This window comes from Manis pentadactyla, chromosome 1, assembly GCF_030020395.1.
Source record: "Manis pentadactyla isolate mManPen7 chromosome 1, mManPen7.hap1, whole genome shotgun sequence".
Classification (NCBI taxonomy): domain Eukaryota; kingdom Metazoa; phylum Chordata; class Mammalia; order Pholidota; family Manidae; genus Manis; species Manis pentadactyla.
In genome coordinates this window covers 202,223,163-202,247,242 of record NC_080019.1, presented here as the reverse complement: position 1 = coordinate 202,247,242, position 24,080 = coordinate 202,223,163, and the positions used below count along the sequence as shown (strand labels likewise).

Sequence of the window (24,080 nt, the reverse complement as noted above, 5' to 3'; positions counted from 1 at the left end):
GTTCCCTTACCCACTGCTCCTATTAACTGGATGCCTAGGAGCAGCTCAACTCCTTACTTATTTAAGGAACTCTTTTCCAGGCCCAGGAAATTCAGAAAGCAAGGATTTGGGCTGAAGAGGTGGGTAAACAGAGGGTCCCACTGATGGTCTGGGGTGGGCAGCCCAGGCAAGCAGCTCCCAGCAAGCAGAGCCATGGCCCTCTCCAAGCTGGGTGCCTCTGAGGAAGACCTTGTTCCCACCAGGAACACTCACATTAGAACTCAGAAGCACCAAGCGGCTCCCACATTTGTGCCCCACTCCCTTTCCTGGGCAGACTCCCTGAACACTGTTTCCTAGGCAACTGCAGCTGTTGGGGACCTCATAGCTCACATCACAGAAGACTGCCCAGGAGGTTCTCTAAGGAGAAGGGGCTCCATGAGCAGACAGGGATGCAGGTCGGCAGGCAGAGGTGACTTACCCCAGGCACTGGGCAATGGGGCACATCAGGGGCAGGAGAGAGTACAGAAGATGCCCAGCACCTTGGCTATGGGCTTCAGAATATCTGCTTGTGAGGTCATAATGCCCCTTCCAATATGGCTCAGGTGCCCGGAGACTATGTTCTCCAGGTAAATGCCACCGATCGGGAAATCCCTTCGAGAACTGAAGCCAGAGAGGTCAGTGCTTTGTCGTAGGATGTACCGTCTCTACACAGCATTGCCTGGGAGGCTCTGGGCTTTCACAGCTTGCTGCATTTTTACTGGTCGTTCTAGGCCCTGGAATGCACATCCCTGCTCTTCTCCATCCTCAAACACTACTTCCTCCGGGAAGCCTTCCCTGACCATCTCCTGCCCATCTCCTGGTGGAACAAGTTGCTCATTCTTCAGCTACAATCCTAGTGTCTTCCTCTTGTGGCCACAGATGGATGGCAAGGTGCTCCAAGGCCAGGGGCTGGCCTCCTCCCAGGAAGTGGCAGGTGAGTGCAGCCCTAGTCTACCATGGTCATAGCAGCCCTTTGTTCTAGTTCCACCTGTTCTTACATCATGCAAACAGTAGTAAGTGCAGCTAATATCATATGCTTGGCACTGTGCTGGGCACTTGATATAACTGTAACAGCAGTTTAAAGAAAAAAACATTTTTATTTCCTTTTCACTGATTATGGTTGCTCACTTTTCTCCTATAATCAGTTCAAAGGTAAAGAGACATTTTAGCATTTTCAGAGAGTCTGGTAAGACAATAAGCACATTTGAAATGCCTTAAACATATGATAAAATCCTCCACCTGTACACAGCCAGTCCCAGAGAGGAATACTAGCTCCTGTCCGTGTGTGCTCTGATCAGCACCTGGAACTTGGGTACAGTATTTTACCCAGTCCTTACCAGTCACACTATGAGATAAGGGATCTTACCCTATCTGAGGCTCAGAGACATTGAGCGACTTGACCAAGATCGCACAGCCAGGAAGAGGTAGGGCTCCAGAGTCCTGGGTTCTTAACTACTGGTCTCTGGGGCATCTTCGGGCTGTGACCTTTTCCGACCAAGAAGTCCCCCTCTTCACCTGACACAGGAGGAAACTGAGGGTGGCAGGAGGTAGGGGGGTCCTTCTGCAAATGAGCCAGCTAGGATTAGAATCCAGGTCTCCTGAGTGGGCCCAGATCACATGTATCTTCATGAACTAGGCTGCAACCAGCTTCAACCACAGAACTACCGCAACCAAAACATCCACCTCCATGAGGCTTGGTGCTAAGTACTCAACAAGGACCTTCCATTCAGTAATGTATGCCTGCTGGGATGGCCAACTACTGGCCCCCAGGCCAGAAAGAGCTTTTAACTCTTTCTGCCCAGAGCAATCAGGTGGCTACTGTCCAGGGGCATGGCTAATCTCAATAAACTGATGAAGGGAAGGGACAGAATTTAGGGATTCTGTCTCGCAGCCTACACCATTTCTGGAATGTAACTGGTGCCTTCTGCCCTCCTCCCTCTCAGCCCCCACCTCCTCCAAGCTGTCTCTCACCCTGACCGTCCTGCAAAGCGTCCCATCCACCACAGCCTGGGACTTAATCAGCTTATTCACCCTGTGGATAGCCTGGGTGATCTGAAAAAGTCTCCTTTTCCTCCGTGGGGGCAAGGATGCCTGAGATTTAGGCCACAACTATAAATAGTTGAGAAATCCTCCTTTTTAATTGACTCATCTATTTATTTGGTCAGTCAGTTCCTGCTGACCCCCAGATGGCTGAGTTCCACATAGTTTCTCCCCAGGATCTTCCTGGCCTCTCCAGCCTTGTTCTCTGGATTCCCCCATGAGCACTGTCCCCCACAACCCACTCTGTCCCCAAACCCACTCTGCCTAGTTCCACTTTTGTCTGTGCTGCATCGCCATAAAAGACTTCAGTTGGAACCTAACTGGGCTGTTTGTCAGCTGCAAGCTGTGACCTCAGGAATGTCACTTCCCCTTGGGGCCTCAGAGGCATCATCTGTAAAATGGGCCATCTCCAGTTACCCCAGGGAAGATACAAGACAGTGCCTCAATACACACAATCGGCCTGGCTTTCAGGAGAAGCCCCTAAGGAGGGGGATTAGCCGCCTTTCATTTCATGCATTTAATCCATAAACACTGACTACCCCTTCTTAGCATCATCCAGCCAAGTACTGGGAGAGGCATGGTATTTACACAGGGCTGGTATTTCATGCAGGGAAAATACCAAATAAACAGGTTCTCCACCCGGTGTTCTGTGTTGAACCTGCAGTCGACTTTGATGCCTGGCCACCCCCTCCCAAGGCACTTCACAAGCTCCCAAAACCACGTGAGTCAGCAAAACCAGGTTAGACATCTCATTAGACTGGGTTTCCTCTCGGGATCTCTGGCTGCGCCTGCAGCTCTCCTACAAGTGTTTGGGTGAGGGCTGGGCTTGTCTGTTTTTCTTCTGAGCAGAAGTCAGTTGTTAAAACAATAGCTAAACAAATCACTACCTTTAAGGGGCTCCTGGAAGCCTTAAATAAGGCCTCAGGTTCCAGGCTGGTTCTCCAAAGGAATAAAGACCAACCACACCAGTCAGCAGAGCGCTCGGGGTCCCCACGCTAGACCTCCCACCCAGCTCCTGTCCCCCTCCCACTGCTCCAGAACAAGACACCCCAGCCAAGCCAAGCTACTTGCGGCTTCCTGAGTTCCCACTTTCACTCTCTGCCCTGCCTTTGCAGGGGCCGTTTCCTCTGTCAGTAATGCCCTTTCTGTCTTGTGCTCACCTGGCAAGCTTTTATGGTTCAAGGCCTCTGCGAAGGTTTTTTAAACTTTGTGTGCCCAAAGAAATCTTCAAGAAACCCTGCCGATGGACACCTGACTTGTCTGCCCACTGACCTGGGAGTTCCCGGGCTGGACAGAGCAAGGATCATCTCTGGGTCCCCAGGGCCCAGCAGGGGTATGAGCCACAGGAAAAGTCCATAACTCTCTGATGACTGAATGAACACACTTTCAATTCTCAGTTTTCAGATGCTTTAGAGATTTTCCCCAAACTTCCCCTGACATCAAACATCTAGCCTGGACCTTCCCCCTACTCAGCAGGACTGGAAAATGTTTGAAAACTATAAATTTCTCGAATGGACAGCACAGGCCCAAGGGAAAACAAAAGTCTGTACCCCATGACCTTACAAAGACGATGGATGATAACTAAACCTATTGATTATCATTTCACAATTTACATAAATCAAACTATCCCACTGTACACCTTAAACTTATACAGTGATGGATACCAATTATCTCTCAATAAAGCTGGAAAAACTCACACCAAATGTTAATGTAATTTACACATTCACATTAGTCTCATTCAGTGCATGCTTAGGAAAACTTAACACTGTCTTACTTATATTTTTATCATTAGCACCTTTCATAATGTTTATGAACATGAAATACAATTAATTAAAAAAGAGAAGTTGGGGGTGATTTCCACCCAGAAGTACCCAGTAGACCTGGTCATTAGCCGTGACGCTTTCCGGCCTGGTACACAGGGATCTGCTGACCTTGAAAAGGTCAGTGACACGTGGGAATCAGTGCCTGGAAGCAGCCACTCCTGCCAAGGGCCTTCCTGGTGGCTTTTTTCTTCTGTCTCTTTTAAGGGGAGAGACTTCAATGCATGTCTGGACTGTTTAATGTGACTAAATTGTCCCTGAAAGCACTTTATTATGGCCATTGTCAACAAAACACATTAATAAATTTTTCATCAAGTTTTTCAGTATGGTAAACTGCTTTCTCCTACATGCAGATACCCAGTGAGCATCACGGTCCCCGTTTTACAGATGGGGCAACTGAAGCCGCGGCGGGAGATGGCACCAGCCCAAGGTCACACAGCCAGGAGGCGGCAGAGCAGGGACTCTTCTCTCAACAGCACCAGGACAGCAGGGTCACCCTGATACGTGCTGTGTGACCCTGGGCAGGTCGCTGCCTCAGGAAGCTCACTGTGAGGAAGGACAGATGGGAAGGTGGAAGAAACAGGTTCATGAGGAGGAAGAGGGGTGGCCTACATTCCTGGACCGCTGCCCTCCTCCCTGAGATGAGGCCTGGCTTCCTGGTTATACACAGATGGTGTTTAGGGATCCCTTGTCCTGCTTTGCAACTGAATAATGGTTTGTGTGATCGTTTCTGTCATCTCTCCCTTCTCGCCTCGTTCACCAACTGCCCAGCCCTGAGCCTGGTATACAGTGGGTACTCAATAATTATTCACCAAGTGGACAAATGAATGCTAAATAAATAATTCAGTTGTGAGATCACAGGCCAGTGAATAACCCAGGAAGGGCATCAGGGCCCACTGGCAGGCACCCCACAGAAGGAGAGGGCAAAGCGGAGAGCCAGCTTTTTCACCCACGAAGCCAGGAACATTGCTCATCTCTCACATGGCTGGATGGTGACTGGAGGAGGAAATGACTGTCAAGTTCAGGGGCATAGTAGGTATTCCGTAAGAATCTCCATGTCAAAACCTGACCCTGTAAATCAACTAGGCTGACGCTTCTGTTTCCAGGATGAGGAGACACAGGCCCAAGGGAGAAATGTCTTCGAGTCTCACAGCAAAGAGGGCCAGGGCTGGGACAAAGGCAATTGCAAACGTATTCATGGGGGCAACTGGAGACCTCAAAAGGTAACTCCAGCCTAGTTAGCACAGGAATGACCCCAGCAGCTGGATAAAGGAGGCTGCAGGGAGGTAATCTTGTCAGATTTACTAGTACTGCGTAGGACAAACATATACGAAAAAACATGACTTGCTGTTTATCTGAAATTCCAGTATAACTGGGTACCCTGTATTTTATTTGGCAACCTTATCCAGACTGTCTGGAGGGATCCCTGTGTGACCCACATCCAGCACAAGATATGACACCCAGGAAATAAGAGGAATCAAATACTCTGGCTGCCTGGTCTGAAAACCTCCACCTGAGTCAAATTAAATACCCTGGGACTTAAGGGTCACACTGTCCTCTAGGCATGCTCCTCCTGCACAGAGGAACTGGTCATGGCATCCTTCCCACTGGGCAGCACCCGGCCTTAGGTTCTTCGTCAGAACATGGTCTGTCTGTCTGGGCTCAGTAAACTTAATGGACGAGAGAAAGCTCTCATGTCCAGAGTCGGTCAGGGCGGGCAGGGTGCCCGTAAAACACTAGGGGAGCAGCAAGAGAAGCAGAAGCTGGCAGCGCCACTTGACCCTGAAAACACATGAAGAACCATACCCATCTTGCTGGGGCAGGACGTCGTGCAGCAGGCATGGGCCCTTCATGACACAGTGGCCCTGGCAGGACCCAGGGCAAGCCTCAGGAATGAGCAAAGGAGCGAGCAAGGACTGGGGAATCTTCAGGGGAGAGAGATGGCGTGGGCAAGGTGAGAGAGGGGCCACGTCCTGGGAGACGGACAGAGGAGCCGGCCGTCCAAAACCGCCTGGCTCCTGCTAGGGACGGGGGCAGGAGGGGAGAAGGGATTACGGGATCTGAGGGGTCCGCACAGAGCCCCACGGACGGTGGGCCCCCGAGCTCCCAGACCCCCAGGGCACACACACTTTTGCCCATTTTAAAGAGAACACCCAGCGCAGAGAGGGAGACCCTTCACAGCAGGCTGCTAGACGGCAGAGCTGATGCCTGTCCCAAGCTGGGCACTGCCACCCCAGGAGCAACACTGGGGAAATGACTCCAGACCAAAAGCACAGGTGACAACCTGGACTGAAGCAGGGTGGGGTTGGGGGCAGTCCTGTGGGGCTGAGCCATGAACCCGAGAAATCTGACACTATGTAGTAATGTAGATAAGTGTCAGCATGGAGTTAAATTGTAGGACACACAGCTGGTGTTGAATTGCTCGGTGGAATGGGGAAACCTCCCCCAGATTAGAATTGTAACCCCTCTGCTTGAAGAAATCCCCATCTGACCTGTTAGGGCTGAGAGCCAAGACAGGAAGCTACACCTAGGGAATCATCTACCTGGGGCCAAGCTTCCTGCCACAGGTGAAGCCAGAAGAGGAGGTGCCTGCCTACCCTGGCCGTCTAGGGGTCCCATCTCCCAGCAGCGGTGATGTGGATGACTACAAGCCAAAGACGTGGGCCAAGACCCAGGCTCCCTGTCTGGACATGAGGCTGACCTTCAGTTGGCTCCTGCACCCTTGAGCCTCAGATTTCTCACCTTTTGCATGGGGACAGTAGTCCTACATGTAACACACGTGGTAGTCCTAAACTACAGTTTAAGATGATCCAAGTATTAAAGATGGAAAACCTTGAGAGCTGCAAAGGGCTGCACATGCTATTAACAGTCCATATATTCAGACTACCCTGAGATACAGGTGTCAAAAATAGTAACAGTAGCAACAGAAATAGCAGTTATGATGAAAACCACGATTTATTGAGTAACTGCACTGTGCCAGTCACTATACTAAGAACTTCCGTAAGTGGTTCTTCCCTGATCCTTAAAACAGCCAGAGAAGGGAGAGTGTATCGCGTCTAATTTTCAGAGGACCCAGGGGCCCAGAGAAGTTAAGTGACATGCCTTGGGTCACACAGCAAGGTAGAGGCCAAATGACATTTACACCCAGCCTCACTGGACACTTGAGCTGAGATCTTAATCACACCTCATCTCTCTAAAGGGTGTACTTATCAACCTCGGAATCTGGCCAAGTATTCATAGCATTTCTTGTTTACTGAGGTTTTATTTTCTCCCCCCAATAAAGAAGGCTGGCAGACTGGGAGCTGCTTCTCTGAATGGATTGTTTTAAATCCTCTGCCCCTGAAAGCCGAGGCAGGGGCTTCCCAGGGAGGTGCCACACCATTCCTTGGTGCCTGAGGGCTGTCACTGATGACAAGTGGGAGCTTAAATTAGGACAATTTCTGAGGGTCAGTGGCTTGGCATTAGGGCCCAGCATCTTAAAAAGGCACAGCCCCTTTATGCTAGCAATTTCAATTTCTTGACTAGATCAATGTATAAAGACACCCAGTAAAAGATGTTCAGTGCCTTCAGTTTTGCAAATTGAAAAAGATCTGGAGATCGGTTGCACAACTGAACTGCAGGTTTAAAAATGATTAAGATGGTAAATTTTGGTATGTATTTTACCACAATTAAAAATAGAAAGGAGAAAAAAAGATGTTCACAGCAAAGTGGTTTGTAAGAAGAGAAACTGCAAGCAGCCAATCTCCCATCACTAGGAGATTAATTAAATAAATGATGGTCTTCCCAACAAATCAAAACAAATTAGAACAGGAGGTCAGCAAACTGTGGCCCCCAGGTCAAATCCAGCAGCAACTTGTTCTTGTAAATAAAATTTTACTGGCACACAACTACACTCACTCATTTGCATATTGCCTACAGACTGTTTTAGCTACAACTGACTGTGTTTTAGCTACAACCACAGAGGTGAGACCAGCAGAGGAGACCAGTGGAGGTGAGAACACATGGCACACAGCCTAAAATACATCCCAGCCAACCCCCCAGCCCTTTAAGAAAGGTTTACTGAGCCCTGACTTAGAAGACCAAAGACCCAGAAAAGTGCTTAGAGATATATGGGGGTAGGGGTGGGGATGGGGTGCAGGATCACATATACAGTCTCATTGTGAGTTCAATTTCAGAAGGAAAACTTTAAGCAAGTATATTTACCTATGTTTCTAAATGCAGTTAGATGGTTATCTCTAGATAGTTAGAATAAGGATTAATTTTTGTTTCTTCTTTCGACCTTTCTGCACTCTCCAAATTTTCTGTATTAAAAATATTTTACTTACCAACATTAGAGGAAATAATTTTGTAACCCAATAAAAGGGCTAGCTAATGCTACTATAGTAATCATATGCAATATAAATGCATCAAGTCAGTATGGCTTACACTTTAAACTTACACAATGTTATAGGTCAAATATATCTTGATTTAAAAAAATGTATTACTTTTCTCAATAAATAATAAATACCAACTTTCTCATTGTCTTGTCCCTTCAAAGGGGCAAGTCTTAAGGTTGCTGCTCTTGCAAAACAGGTCTTGGGTCTGGTATTAACACCTGATCCCGGCCACAGCTGACACCCTACTGGTGGGGAAGGGGGACAAGACCCTCTTGCTTAAGACCCACCAAGGAGGATGGATCTGATTTTCAGCTGAGGGTGAGGGGTCTGCTCTGGGAAGATTAAATGAGAAAATGCACTGATGTGCTTGGTACTGATTTTACTAGGTCTACTGGGTGCTTCAAATCTCCACAGTGAAGACACAGTGACCCTGGCCCCTGATCCCGTGGCCGCTCTTTCCATTCCTCCTGGGTGCTGTTACTGCTCCTTTTCACAGGTGGGAAAGCCAAGGCTCAGGCTCAGCGACTCTACCCTCAAGGTCACACAGCTGGCACAGAGCGGAGTTGGGATTTGAACCCAGGGCTGTCTAACTCTCCAACTCTCCACCTCTGTGGACTTTCCACTACGTGGGCTGTCCCAGCAGGAAAGACAATTGACTAGTTCATTAAAAACTCAGAAGTCTGCTGAACGGCCGACAAACACCGATCTCCCCAATGCACACGCCCATGAGGGGCTGGTGAGTGATTATCACCCCCTTTCTCAGACGGGAGCCTGGACGTCTCAGCTAAGAGGGCTGCATACCTGCTAGTGCTCAGACTTCAGGGATGACAGCTTATGTTCCCTCAAAATACCCACCTCCAAGTCCCGCTGCCGGCCGTGGCAGGGGGTCAGGGAGCCCTTTCAGAGAGTAAAATAGGCAGGCAGGTTGGAGGAGGTGTCAGACAGGCCTGCGAGCAAACCCACCTCTCGGCCTCCACTACTTCTCCTGTAAAATGGGCCCCCACCCAAGTATGGACAGATCAGCAGGCCTCAGAGAAGAATAACAGTGGCTGGCTTCTGTTTATTGTCTATAAAGCCACCAGCCTGGGTGGGGGCCCGGCCCCTTGCACAAGACTCTCTTTATCTGGAAGCAGAACTCATATTCCAGCTTCACAGCAGCAGGCACCTGGCTTCCAGGCTGCCCTGGGCTACTCATTAACCAGTGTGAGGCCTTGGGAAGAGGCCTGACCAGAGTCTGTTCCCAGCTGAGAGGGGTGGGGGCAGTGCTGGGTGGTGTGGGCACCAGGTCCACATCAACACGGGTTCAAATCCTTCCTAACCCTGTGACCTTGCAGGGAGTCAACTCAGCATCCAAGTCTCAGTTTCCCTATCAGTCCAATGGCGATGGTCACAGTGCCCACCTCACAGGGATCCTCCTCTGCAGAAGTCTATAAGGCACCTCACAGTATCTAACACAGAGTAGGCACTCAATAAATGTATCTTGCTATTTTTACAAAAAGAACAACAGCACCCACATATAGGACTATTGTAGAATAAAACGCTCTCCTGTATATTAAACCTCTTGGTGCCATGCCGGGTGTGCTGTTAAATAGTTCAACAAATGTTAGTGATTACTCTTATTGACCTTTATGATGATCACTGACCATGACTCTGGTGGCTGACATGGAATGGGTATCTCCAATGCCCACTTGGAAGCTGGTCAGGGAGGTGTCCTGAACCACCAGGGACACGCCTGCCTCATTTTCACATCTGATGTCACAACATGAGAGCAGTCTCCACGGGGTCTGGTCGCCAGGGGCTGCTTACAACAGAGCACCCCAGCTTGATGATGAGGATGGAATCCGGTCACCCCTGGCAGTGGCAGGCCAAGGGTCTCCAGGACTCTTCCTGTAGTCCTAGCTTCCTAGGTCACCACAAACCAAGTCAGCCCCAACCCTGGACAAGTGGGAGCTTGATAGGGGCACTACGGACCCCCTACCCATGAGACATTTCTGCCCAGGAAGGCAGGTTTTCAAATCCCAGAGCAGAATCTACTAGTGGGCCAGGGCCATCATTTTATATCTATCATTTTATAAACAAAAACAGAACAAAACAGGGCCTTGCAGATGGTGAAGATATGAGTTACTACTTTGTGAAACTTCGGTTTCAGTTTCATGCAGTGTGTACATATGCGAGTACACGCGGCATCCTGTCATCGAGTATATTTCTTACTGTCATGACTAAGTGACTCTGGAAGCCCCTCTAGCCAGGGTATTTTAAAGCAAGCTGAAGACCACATCTGCAAAAAAGTGACTGAGTCAGGTTCCTGCCCTCATTGAAGCCCTTTTAGAAACACCATTGTGCTCCTGATCTAGAAAAAAAAAGACTTCTGTAAATATGAGACTATTGGCACAATGTCATTAAGGTCTGTAGATTAGATAACAGAATTGTGTCAATGTTAAATGTCCTGGGGTTGATCATTGTGTGTGCTTATATAAGAGGATGAATGGCCTTGCTCTTACGAAACACATGCTGAAGGATTAGGGGTAAAGGGCCATCATGCCTGAATTTACTCCCCAATGATTCAGCAAAAAAGAAGTAGAAGAATATTAATTTGACTGTCTTTATTGTAAATACAGAAAGAGAAGCAGCCAAAGTAGCAAATACTAACAATGGGGAAGATCTAGGTGAAGGGTGTGCAGAAGATCACTATATTGTTCATGTAACTTCTCTGGAGGATTTTAAGTTTTTAAAAATAAAAATCTCAATAGACAAACAAGTGGGATAGCAGCCCCAATCCCTGGAACTTGGGAACTAAGCAGCTCACCCTTTCATATGCGTCTGACCACAGTCCTCAGAATCAACTCAACTCAGCAAGGCTGTCACTGCTTGGGGGCAGAGCCGGGATGGGGTCCAGGCCAGGCCTCCACAATCAGGGCTCAGCCCATTTGCAGGGCTGCCTCCAGCGCACAGGTGGACCTAAGTGGCCAAGCCGGGCCATGCGTCCACCACCCAGAGGTGCCATGTGAACAAGGTCATGGGGCTTTAGATGTTCTCTCTCCTCTTCCTAGAGCCTGGAGGAGACACTGAGATTCCTGAGTGCCCCATCTCAGGTCACCAAGGCACAGCAGTGAGACACCAATGCCACGGGGAGGTCAAATGCCACTTACGTTTTGGAGCCTCCTCAGAAAGGGCTGTTGTTCTGGACCTGTTGAAATGAGGGGAAACAAAGGAGAGTAGAGATGTGGTCAGGTTGTGACTACACATGGGACTCGGTCTTCTTCCACGTGTGACCACCCAAGTCAAACACACTGGGAGGGGCTGAATGAACACCCAGTGGGGATGGGGACGGTAAAACTGGGGTGCCCAGGCACTCCCGAACACAAGCACATGCTCACACACCCAGATACACACTGACCCATGTGTTCATGCACACTCACACGCTTGCTTGCACACCCCTGCCCAGGATGCAGTGTCCCTGAAACTATCGAGGGCAAGGACCACAGGAGAGGGAGGCTCTTCTTGCTGGCTGTGAACAGGTAAGCCACCTCCCCAGCACCTAGCCTAAGTTCACGTTCCCGGGGGCCCCCCACGGGCCCAGTCACGTGCCCAGGTCCATGACTGGGTATTCTCTGTGAGCACTGGACGCACCAAGGCTAGACAGAGGCTGAGGGAGGCCCTGGGGGTCCCAGATTCTAGGAAGACAGGATACTTTTCAAGTGGTTAGTGGTAAGGCTCATTGTACCAAGAAAATCTGTTGAACCTTGCTAAGTTAAGCAGTCCCTGAATGTGATTGACCCCAGAAGCCTTTTTTGTTTTTTTTTTAAAGAAAAATAGAACACCTCCTATTCTTTGGAACTTGGTTTGGGAAAATATTCTGAGAAGGGACAGATTCCCACTGCATCTCATTCCACCAGCAGAGCTGTGCTGGAAGGCTATCCTGGTTTCCTGGATATAAAAATGCATAAAACCAGGAAATGGTTTGTTATCAACAAAGATCTTACATTTCAATGAAGTTAAATGGATCAGCAGAGAAGGATAGGGGGTACCCTGGGAGGGCAGGGGCCTGAGGGAGGGAGCACTTCTTTCCTCACTGGACCTGCAAACCTGCCTTTTCCTCAGACTCAGAAACGCGGCCCCCAGCAGTCTACAGAGCTCCCTGCGCCCTGAATCAAACCACCTCGCTGCTACGTTAGGGCCCTACATTCAACAGGTTCACACAGATGCCTTCTGTGTCTAAGGTGTAAGTGGGGTACGAACATTCAGTAACTTATTGGGCACCTACTATAGGCCAGGCACTGTTTTGAGGACTGAGAACACAGCAGTGAACAAGACAGATGAGGTCCCTGCTTTCATGGAGCCTGGAACACTGTGGTAAAGGCCAACACATCACAAAGATGCTCTGGAGGTTTCATTTTCTGGATGGAGCAAGGCTCTGTGAAGGCTGGGGTGGATTTGTAATGTCTGCAATGGGTGCAGGCAGTGTAAGTAGCAATGTGTGCTTTGCCAACCCGGACTATACCACAGGAAGGGGGACAAAGGTAAAGATAAGGTGGCATATTTGACGCACAATTAATGATAAGCACAATGCTGAGGGAACCAGAGGAAGGAGGGTAATTCTAACCTGGGGTGAGAGAGACCTCAGCAGTTCCATGAGGCCAATGCAGCTCAGAGCGGAGGATAAGAATAGCATTAAGTCCCTGTGGATCTCACCTGCTGGCATTCATGCTGCCTCTGGGGTCAGACCGCATCTATCCACATGAAGACCCCCACATGCACATTCTCAGGCCATGGGGTTCTGTGTGGGGCAAGCCCACCTCCTCTTTCCAGGGTGGGCAGGTGAGCCAGGCCCAGCCAATCACTCAGTTGTCTCAAGGACAGGCACATGACCAAGCCTGGACAATGAAGATGATTGACAGGAACTTATGCTAAAAATACTGGCATGAAGAAAAAAGAAGGCTCTTTCTAGGCTGAGATGACTACGCTGGGAGGGGGAACACCCTGTGCAGCTGGGACAACAGACCAGGAATATGGTGCCCAGAAAAGACGAGAAAGAAAGTTTCGATGACAGCTCTCAGCACCAGGATCCAGCCATGCCTGAAGGCTTCCTCCAGCCATGACCCTTGGGCTTTTCTATTTAAGTAGTCAGTAAAAGATTTTTTTTAAGTTAGTTTGAATTGATTTCTGCCACTTGCAACCCTAAGAATTTGGACTTATATCCCCTGCCTTAAATGTGCTCTGTAATTTCATGCTTGCCCCCTTATCTGATACTCAGGCCATCAGAACAATGGGGCTCAGATGAAATGACTTCTGAAGTCCCACAGCAGCCCTGGCAGGCTAGCTACCAGGAGCCTATAGTTAAGGTTAGGATTGACTCTCCATGACCCCAGGGCATTTGGCCAGAGATGGTGAAATCACCTTCTCAAAGTTAAGCCTGAAGGGCTTATTAAAACACAGCACTGGGCCCCACCCCCAGGCTCTGAGTCAGCAGGTCTGGGTGGGGCCATAGACTGCATTCTAACAAGCTACCAGGGATGACCAGACTGTACATCCAGTCACCACATTCTGAGGACCCAGATTCCAGATCTGTTCTACTTTTCCCAGTTGCCTGTGGCAGGTGCCCAGTGCAAAAGCAAAGCCCCAGCCAGGCTAGAGACCACAGCCCTTTGGTCCTCAAAGCAGACCCCCAATTAAGGAAAGTGTCTGTAAATTAATTGAAAGAATGAGCCAGTCTTTAAACAACGAAAAGAACCAGGTCCCAGCTTATGCCCACCCCATTGCCAACCCTTCCAGCCAGCAACCCTGGGATTTATACATAATGGGGAAGCTGTGAGAGTGACCTGCTGCCTCCTTGGGCTCCAGCAGGCCCCACGCTGGTCTTCCAGAAGCTGCTAGCACCCCCCAATAGCTCCCTGCACCAGGCAGCAGGCCAGCACCAAATCCTGCTGCAGGCCTGCTCCTGACACACTGCCTCAGGCCGCCCTGCTGTCAGCATGGCCTGGCTGGCGCTGGGCTCCCCTGATTTACATCTGAGTTGGCTGCCTTAAAAAGTCTCCTGTGGCTTTTGGACCGTGGACACTGCAGAAAACGGCTTCCCCACCAGCATCCTTTCCAAGGTGGCGCTGGCCCAGAGGGCCTGGCCTGGCTCAGCCGCCTCCCAGCTGTGTGACCTTGGGCAAGTTCTCTGCTCTCTGGGGCCTCAGCCTTTCACATGCAAAATGGGAATAATGGTATCTTTTGTGATGATTAGGATGATGGTTAACAAGGCACAGGGCCTAGCTTACAAAGTGTAGCTTGTGCCCAATAGCTCTCATTTACCTCCTTTATTGAAGAGCCCCCAGACCAGCAGCCTGACATTGTCAAGAATTTGGTTAGAAATGCAGAAACTTAGGCCCCACTTGAGTCCTCCTGCAGGTAAATGGAGCATTTTAATGAGATCCTAAATGAGGTCTACAGCTTCCAGGCCTGAGCCATACTGACGTGTGTGTCGTCCGTTACTGCAGCACTCCAAGACAAGGCCCAAACGTACCAACAACCCCCAGGCCTGGCAGAAGGGCAAGCAGGGGTCAGAGGTAGCGAAGGAGGTAATGTTATGAGAAGGAAGAAAAAGTATTCAGTCTCAGCCTCCTAATTTATGATGAGCCCGAGGCAGCCCTGGGGAGAGGAAAGTCCTGCAGTGAGACTTGCCTATAAGTAGGGACTGATCACCAGACTTAACTCACAGGCTCAGCCAAGGAACAAAATATACTGGAAACATTCCAGGTGTCAGTTTTGGGCTTTTGGCAGAGTCCTGGTGTCTCTGTTCCTCTCCAGAGAAGGCTGAATCTTTTGCATTCAAGGAGGCAAATTACCCTGTCTACCTAGAGGGTACCACCAAACTCACAGCAGAGGCCGGCAGAGGGGCTGCCCTGAAGGTACATGCCTCAGTCTGGTGCAAGGGGTTAGGGGGGTGCTGCAAGCCTCATGGGGAGCGGGGTGTGGGCTGCCTGGATTGCCCCAGCTCCAGCCTTGAACTGCACCCCCCAACATCCTACCCCCGCTGTGAAAGCCCTATGGGTCCCCCCTGGAGGGCTAAAAAGGGGAAGCCTAAGGGGTTGATGCTCATGAATCACTCCCAGATGCTATGCAGTCAACCTTCTTGAATGAACAGCACAGGAATGCTTCCCTCCACCTGCCCAGATGCACTGGCAACACAGTCCTGTGCCTCCAGGGCCCACTGAGGAAGCAGTCAGTGGGCTGGGGGCACACTGTCGAGTCTGGGGTTGGAGATGGGGGCGCTGCCGGTACACTCAGGGTAACCGGATGACCAGATGCAGATACAAAAAAAAAAAAAAATCCCGTGTTGAAAAATATTGGCTCAAATTTTTAAAACTGTGTGGACAACACAAAACATACCTTTGGCCCTGAGCTGCCCCTGGAGACCATTTTGCAGCAACTGCTATGATTTTTTCAGGCCTGGGGCTCAATCTACATCTTCCACTGGTGAGAAGCCAAGGACGGAAACAGATTCTGCTGAGTACCGCGGGAGAAGGGCTGCCAGGTTTGGGGGCAGGGGATTCTTTCTTTTTTTTTTAAAGGTCTGTTCTGATCTATGTTCTTCTAATAATGGTGGAAGAAAAACCTACCTTGTTCCTCAAGGGAATCTTTTTTACCAAAATCTCATTGCTACAGCTCTGCTCAGAGCATCTCCACAACTCCAGTCCCCAAACTGGGATGCCTCCTGTCAGAGTGCAGGCTAAGACAGCTTGAAAACCAACAGGACAGCAATCTCACCCTTACAGGGGGCCCGCCAGAGCAGCACCCCACACGTGCAATGGGGACGTGTGCTCCCCGACAGAGAGAAGGAAAGGTCTTTCCCCCTTTTACTCAGTAGGTGTTCCCCCCAAACATGGTTTCCTTACAGGTTAGGACTGAGGACCCAAGGGCGGAAAGGACTCGCCTAGCTCACACAGCTCGCCAATGGTCAGGGGCATCAAACCCTGGTGTCCCGGCAGCCTCCTGATCATTCACTAAATTGTTTTGTGGTTAGCGCCAGGAGGGCATGTGTCCATGTGTCTGTCCTTTTCAGCCCCTGTATCCCCAGGGCCTAGATAGAACAAATAAACATATTTGGTGGATGGAAGCATGATGAGGAATATAATTTCCAAGCCTGGACCCACTCACATGTTCAAGACACAGGCTCTCATCTCAGGGCAGAGGAAACCAGACCCTTTATCTGTATACCAAGCACCTACTGTGAGCTGGACCCTATGCTAGATGCTGGAGCATCTGTCCTCTCCTGATGTGCCCCTATATAGGTGGCTGGATAGAGGGCTGAGCGCTCCACAAGGCTTAGCTTAGGGCAGGATGACGAGACATCCATTTTGACTCATGTAATCTTTTTGGAGCACTTACTATGTGCCAGGCACCATTAAGGGGCTCAAGGAAAGCTTCATGGAATAGGTAGCTTCAAGCTGGCCCTTGAAGAGTGGGGATAAGGAGGGAAGGGAGGAGGGGTCGAGCAGGCTGAGGCAAGGGCAGGGCCCGAGGGCATGGGCAGGGTCCAAACAGCCCAGGGCTCTGTCTGGGAGCAGAACCCAGCCAGATCACGAGGAGAGGGGGAGAAGTGGTGGTAGATAAAGGAAAACATTGGCCAGGAGCTAGATCATGAAAGGCCTCGAATGCCAGGCTAAGGAGTTTGGACTTGATTTCACAAAGCACTAGGGAGCCACTGAAGGCTTCTGAGCAGGAGAGGGACATGCCAAGAGCTGGCCCCCAGATGGTACAGAGATGTGCCCAGGCAGGAGGCATGCAGGCTGCTGAGCAACCTGTGGTCTTGGGCTGTGGCACTCTCTCTCCACCAGAGGACATGCAGGTGCCATCTGGTGACAGAATGGATGTCCTTGAAATCATGGCCTGAGTCCTCCATCAGGGCTGAGCAGCCATCATGGGGCAAAAGAGCAGAGCCTTCAGGACTGCCCCTTTTGGGCACCCTTCACCCACTAAGCATGACTTTGCTGAAATCCACTTCACCCTCCACCTCCACCCCAACCCCCCAGTGCAACGGGCAACCCAGCTCAGGTTCAAGACAATCTGGAAAGGGGATGGTGGAAGATGGCAATGGGTTAGAAGAACCATGGGAAGGGTGAGACTCTCAGAAAGTCCAATGTGGTCCAAGCCTCCGCTTAATGAGGAGACTAAGTGGGTGGTACCAGGGAGGACCCAAGGTGCGCAGAACCGGGAGAACTCAGCTCTCCGCTCCAGCCCAGGCCTGCTGGGATACACACAAGGCCTTCTGCAACTGCCTCTATTCTGTTCTACACAGTGGCCAGAGCTGCCCACCAGGAGACCGGCTCCCTGCTCCTCCCTGAACAGGTGGTCCTGCTTTCCAGGTTCCCCCCTACCCACCCAAACCCCAGATTCTACAGGTGTCTCTGGAGCAGCCAAGCCCTAAGGCCTCTGTTAGATCAGTACAGCTTTGCCCTCTCACCCTTTCTCATTAGCTATGATAAAATCAGGATCTGAGTGTGGTGAACAGGTCAAAAAAGTTTGAGACAGGTAAAAACATTGTCTTGAAATTCACCTGTTTACTGAATAACCACTGCATTGTAGGTGGGGCTGGGGTTAGAACAATGGCCCTTTTGATGGCTTATCTTCCTGTGTTGATCTAAGCCTCAGTCTACTCATGCATAAAGTGGGTGGGCAGGGAGGTTAACTCAACCATTCCAAAGTCTCCACACTCCCCAGTCAATGGCCCACTCTCCCTAGACCTTCCATGGTTTTCCCTGCCTGCCTTTGGCATAAACCTCCTGGGATTATTCATTAACCTCTTCCTGACAGATCTCCCATCCCCTGAGTGTGAGCTCCTTGAGCTTGGGGGCTATTTGATTCATTTATCCCTGCCCTCCTGGACTTGGCACCATGCCTGACACCCAGTGGTTGCTCAATACTTTGCATCTCCGCTAGTCGAACAGGAATGGGCTTTGGTCTTAATTTTTCCCATTTCCGGGCTATGTGACTGGGGTAAGTCACTTTTCTGAGACTGGATGAACTCGCCTAGAACACAGTTAAGAAGCACCAAGTCAGGCACAAAGCTGCTTAAATGCAAGACAGGAGATAAGGCAAATTGCCTTGGGCTGCTTCTCTGTCCACCTTCAGGGGAACTTCAAAGTCATTGCACGGTGGTATTTCATTCACCAAGCTGGCAGCACTTGGGATGATTAAGACAGGCCAGACTAGGTCAGTGATTCCCAAATGCAGACTAGCTGTTCAGAATGGCCTGGCAGATCTGTATGTTCTGACAAGCAGCCATTCCACAATGGTCTGTTGTTTGAATAGAGTTGAGTGGCAGAACCAAGAACAGTATGATGTGCCATTTTCGTTAACAACAAAACAAAACTACAGCTATAGCCTGCTGAACAGAAACAAAATAACCCCTGGGTCAAGGAGGAAATCAAAACTGAAATGAAAACACATCTAGAGAGTAATAAAAAGGACTACGTTGGTGTGGACATCTGAGGGGTACAGTTAAAGCTGTAGGGAAATGGCAGAGGAAAATGTATAATTGGAAAGGCCTTCATTGTTATTATAAAAGGAGATGACCGACTGTCGGTCAGATGGACCAACTGAAGATTAGATTGCATTTGCTTTATAAATGAACTTCCAGGATCACTTTTAGTTGACACAGTTTTGTAATGCTTGAGCTATGTTATTTTTAAATTATTTTATAAGAGAATCCTTTGGCAATTTCTCAAGAAAGTTAACATAAATTTTCCCTGGGACCCTGGGGTTCCACTCCAAAAATTTTTGCTGGGACCCAGGAGCTTCCCCAGAAAGGCCTGCAGATGAATGCTCATAGAAGCTTTATTCCTAATGGCCCCTAATCGGAAACAACCTGAATGCCCATCAACAGGAGAATGGATAAACACCTTGCCATACCTCCGTACAATGGAATACTACTCAGCAATAAAAAAGATGTCCTATTCATACACTCAATACCATGAATGATTTAAAAAACATGAGGCAGAAAGAAGCCAGACATGAGTATATATCACACAAGTCCATTTATCTGAAGTTCTAAGCTTGACAAAACTAATTAATGGTGATAGAAATCAGAACTGGTTGCCTCTGGTTGAGGAAGGGCACAAGGCAGCTTTCTGGGAGAGCTGGAAAAGTCCTGTATCTTTATCTGGGTGGCGGTTACACAGTTGTATAAATTTGTTAAAACTCATCAACCTGTAACAGAATCTTTGCATTTCAGGGCATGTAAATTATATTTCAAATTAAAAGTATTTCTTAAAAAGCCCCATGAAAAAATACAGATTTTAAGATACAGATTCCCAGGCTTTACCACCCAGGAGTTCTGACTCAGTGTGTCCAGGCTGGGCTCAGAGATCTGAATTCTTTTTTTTTTTCCTTAAATAGGTAATCCAGGTAATTCTGATGCCTGTCTAGAGTTAGTGTTGCTGGACCCCTACATCCTACACCCCTCTCCCTTTTTACTGTTTTGGGTGATTTGTTGTTTGTTTTTACAAGAGAGAGTTGGTTGACTTACAGAGCTTTGGATGTAGGACAGCAATTTTCACCCTCTGCTCTTTCCCTGCCTCCCCTAAGCCCCGCTCCCTCAGCTCAGGTCTCCAAAGGAAGCCCCTGACCAGGTGAGGTGGGAAGGGAAACCCCAAGGGCCTGCTCAGGGCAGACATACCTTACCCTACAGATGCCAGGGCTGCATGCACCTAGGGAGGTTAAAGCCAGTAAGTTAATGGCCTGTGTACCTGTTAAACAGCATGTCCAGGCCTTCACCCTATGTTTACAGAAGAGCTCAGGGCAAGATTCACTGGCATGGAAAATGCTTTGTGCCCTGACCAGCAGTGGCCTGGCCACCCTTGGTCTCCTGGACCCCAGCCTAGTTCCTCATTCACCATGAGAGGTCTCCTGGGCTCCCAGCTTTTACTGGCTTCCCCATGTCTGTCCCCAAACCCAGTATGAGGCTCTTTCTATCCCTGAAGCCCTCAGGATAAAGTCTAAGCCATTTACCCAGCTCTCAAGGCCCTCCATCACCTGGCTCCTTTCCTCACTCCAGCTAGGACCCTGGGAAGCTTATCACGAACATGCTTGGCTCTTTCATGTTGCTGTGCCTTTGTACCTGCTATGCCCCCTGCCTGTATGCCAGCCCATCCCGTTCCTCCACTCACAGGAGATGCCAACTCTGACTTCACCTCTTCTGAGCAAATTTTAGTGCCTTCTGCCTATGACCCTGCCATCACTGCACAGTCACCTGAGTCTTCTCCACAGCACCCCATGGGCAGCATAGCCACACTGCCCTACCTCCCTCATGGGCAGCATAGCCACAGTGCCCTACCTCCCTCTGGGCTGTGAGCTCCTAGGAAGCCACATTCCACTCAGAACCCAGGGCCTGGCCAGAACTGACCTTAGCAAGGTTTATAAACCAACTAAATGAGGCACACAAAAAAAGAGTTCTTCTTCACACTTGACGTCTACCCTGGGCATATCCACATCCATGGCTTCTCCCCAGAACCCATAAATTCAAACACACATGTTAGCTAGGTAAACTGGCCAACATGGAGGAATGAGATATAGCCCCCAAGGACTATGATTCTTGCTTATGACCTTTTGCAGAAGTAGGGGGATGGGCCTGCACCTGCTGGGGTGAACCTGCAGTGCCAAGGGTGGTCCTGATTCACACCCAGACCCAATCCAGCTGTGGCCAAGCTATATCCTTATCATTTTGGGACCTTTGGAAAGACTTTCAGGTAAGTAAGGCTCCCAAATCCTGTGACAGGTTGTGGTGGATGCACTTGAGTTAGAAAAACCATCCCCAGAGCCCAAATAGCCTTCTGGGGGGCTGGCACTGGCATAGGCAAAGTGGCATGGCTCCCCCAGAAGGCGAAAAGAAAGGAGACCGTAAAACTAGAGACAGAATCAAGATGCCAATACGTCCCATGCACTCACCCTCCAGCCCTGAGGGCAAGGGCATCTTTGGCCCTTGTTTTCCCGGGGTCCGAATTCAGCTCTCCAGGACATCAGTGACTACAGCTCCATGGGGCCCAAACTCACAGCTGGCCAAGGGAAGGCCTCTTAAGCCCAATCCTGCTTCAGTCCAATCAAGGCAAAGTCCTCTGGATGGCTCTCAGTTTTCCCATCTGTAAAATGGACACTACCCACTTGGGCCTCCACACTCTGCAGAGCAGGTGTGCCTCAACTGCCACAGGATGAGAGGAGAGAGACGGGGCAGGGGAGGTCGACAGCAGCTGAGCCACGGGACAGTACACAGATTGCTCTAGAGGATATAAGCTCCAGAGTGTACATTGGCCCCTGCCCTGGTGACCTCGTGACACCCTCTAATCGGCAGCTCTGAAGCTGAGCCCTGCTTTATAGCTTACCACAGGCTTATTCAGCCTCATCTCTCTCAATCCCCTCAAGGACGCAGTGACGCCAGCCCCTGGCATCCTTGCTGCCCAGACAAGGTGGCCCACCGACTAAGACAGAGGCACAGTGCTTGAACTCAGCTCCCTGGAGACAAGTTCTTGCCTCTCAGTCCTAATTTATCACATAACCAGTCTACTCTGCCCATTTTACAGATGAGGAAACTGAGGCCAAAGAGAAAGGGTGCCCAAGGTCGACCGGGTGACGAGCCAAGCCTAAGACCTAGCCATTCTGCCAATTCATCCCACAGGTTCTCAGCCAGTGCCCTGGGGCTCCCTCTAATCCCCCCCAACACCAGTCTCATGAAATTCCTTCCCCCGCTCCACCCCCACACCTTCTCATGCCCACCCCACACTCCCAGGATGACTCCCTGGTGGAGAGGGAGGAAGGCGGTTGCTAAGCGCTTACCCGTTCTCTCTCATAAAAATAAACTCCTTCTGGCTAGGAGATTCTGGATGAGATCCCCTCCCTTCCAGCCAAGAAAAAATTAAAAAGAAATTTTAAAAAGATCTCCTCTGTGACATTTATTTGATCGTCAGCAGTGCCAAAGCGTGGGCTAATATACTGAAGTCCAAAGGGAGCCACGCGCCACGGAACCTCAGCCTGAAGACCCTCCATTCAAGCGTCCGGGAAGTTACTGAGCTGATTTATTTCCCCAGGCAGGAAATGGGGGCCCTGGCCACCTCTCAAGCCTTTGGGGCTGGTCCTGGGGGAGGTCGGGATCTGGCAGAGGCCAGGCAGTGACCAAAATAGCCAGGCTGGTAGCCCTGCACCCAGCACACACCTCCTGAGTGCCCGGGAGCACGGCTCTCAGCTCCCCCGTCCAGTCCAGGCTGAAGCTTGGGGGCTGTCTGCACAGGTCCTGGAGTCTCTCTGCTTCCCTGGTGAGAGGGAGACCAGAACCTCTTGCCCAAAAGAGGAACCCCCTGAAGGAAGGAGAAAAGCCCAAGGGAGGATGTGTCCTGCTGTCCCTTCCCGCTGCCCACTCGGCCTCCAGCTGTCCCTCTGGGCCTCTGTCCTGCCAGTCAAGACTGCTGGACGCTGGCACAGACACCTGCACGCCGCACACGGCAGCACCGTTGGAGCCATGCCGCCCTATCACCTCTCCCCACCCAGTGCCTGCTTTGGAAAACCAGCTCCGGACGTTTGGCCCTTTAGGCACTCGGGACACTCCCTCGAGTACGGCCGAGGACGCTCAAGTCCCCGCAACCTGGGACTCAGAGACACAACCACACTCGACACACACGTGCACAGCCAGGTACTCAGAGATACAGTCACATACACACAGGTTTTCACACTGACACACGCCAGAACACACAAGTGGATAGATACATCCTAAGATACATTGGAACAACCACACTCAGGCATCAGAGACACACAGAACACACACACAACGCACAGCCCAGCACACATGGAATAGCAGGCACATACTGAGACACACAAGGGCATACTGCTGGGGACATGGAGAAACAGCCCCCCTCAGAAACACAGACATACACAGGGACATGGAGACACATACACTCAGTGAGACACAGACAGACACACACCTGCCCGCCTACTATACGAGAAGCTCAAGCCCTTTTGCAGGGGAAACAATAACAGCCCCGCCGGTGGGATTGGGCGGGCGACCCTCCGTCCCTCCCTTAGTGGTGAAAAGGGCGCGGGAATGGGGAGCACTGGGCAGGGTGGAGGTCGGGGTCGGCCAGAGCGCGGAGACGGGGAGGGGCTCCGCGCCGAGCTCCCTCCTGCTCGGGTACCTGGGGCGGCCGCTGCACTCGGCTGCGCTTGGTTCCCCTCTCCGGAGACTGCCCGCCGGCTCGGTCTCTGGCCCCCGGGGTCCGCGCTCCGCACTCCTCGGCGCGGCTCGGTCTCCGGGCTCGCGGCCCTCGGGGCTCGGAGCTGGCAAACGAGCGGGGCTGCGGCCAGGGCTCGGAGTTCGGCGCTGGCGGCAGCGCGGAGGAAGCGGTAATTTATAAGCGGCTTCTTCCTGACCTCGCGTGTCTGTTGTCTGAGCAGGCAGCTCTCAGCATCACCCATCCTGCTGGGTGGAAAAATACCAGCTTGGCCGGGCCGGGGGCGGGGCTGGGGCGGGGCCGGGACGCCCAGCCCCGCCCCACACGCGGACACACACACACACACACACACACACACACAGACGCACTCACAAGCTCCCCACACGCACGCGCGCGCGGGCTCGAACACACAAAGGACCCGGGCTCGCCGAGCGCGCGCGCACGCCCCCCTGCCGCGCGGCTCGCGGCTTCTCCCGTCAGAGCTCTTTTTCCCCGACACTACCCTGCAAACGCCAGGGCCAGTAGTACAGCCCGTCCCCAGGCCCCTCCGGCCTTCGGAAGAAGAGCTAGAGCGACTCGCCCCCTCCTCTCACACCAGCCGCTGAACCCCATCGTGCCCCATCCACCGG

At 50.9% G+C, this 24,080-nt stretch overlaps 1 protein-coding gene across 4 annotated transcripts in view; it reads right to left on the bottom strand.

Moving 5' to 3' along the window:
* SLC6A6 (solute carrier family 6 member 6) overlaps positions 1-23,711 on the bottom strand; it is a 79,015-nt gene extending 55,304 nt beyond the window's left edge. Inside the window, exons 1-2 of one of the 4 annotated variants that reach the window (XM_057506211.1) lie at positions 23,416-23,711; positions 11,404-11,441 (exon numbers count right to left, since the gene is read on the bottom strand). In XM_057506211.1, coding sequence (XP_057362194.1) covers positions 11,404-11,441; positions 23,416-23,695 — 318 coding nt within the window. In that variant the 5' untranslated portion in view covers positions 23,696-23,711. The remainder of the gene's footprint in view (positions 1-11,403; positions 11,442-23,415) is intronic. The other 3 variants (XM_036911475.2, XM_057506215.1, XM_057506218.1) reach the window with 3 other exon arrangements.
* Positions 23,712-24,080: the final 369 nt, after the last annotated feature.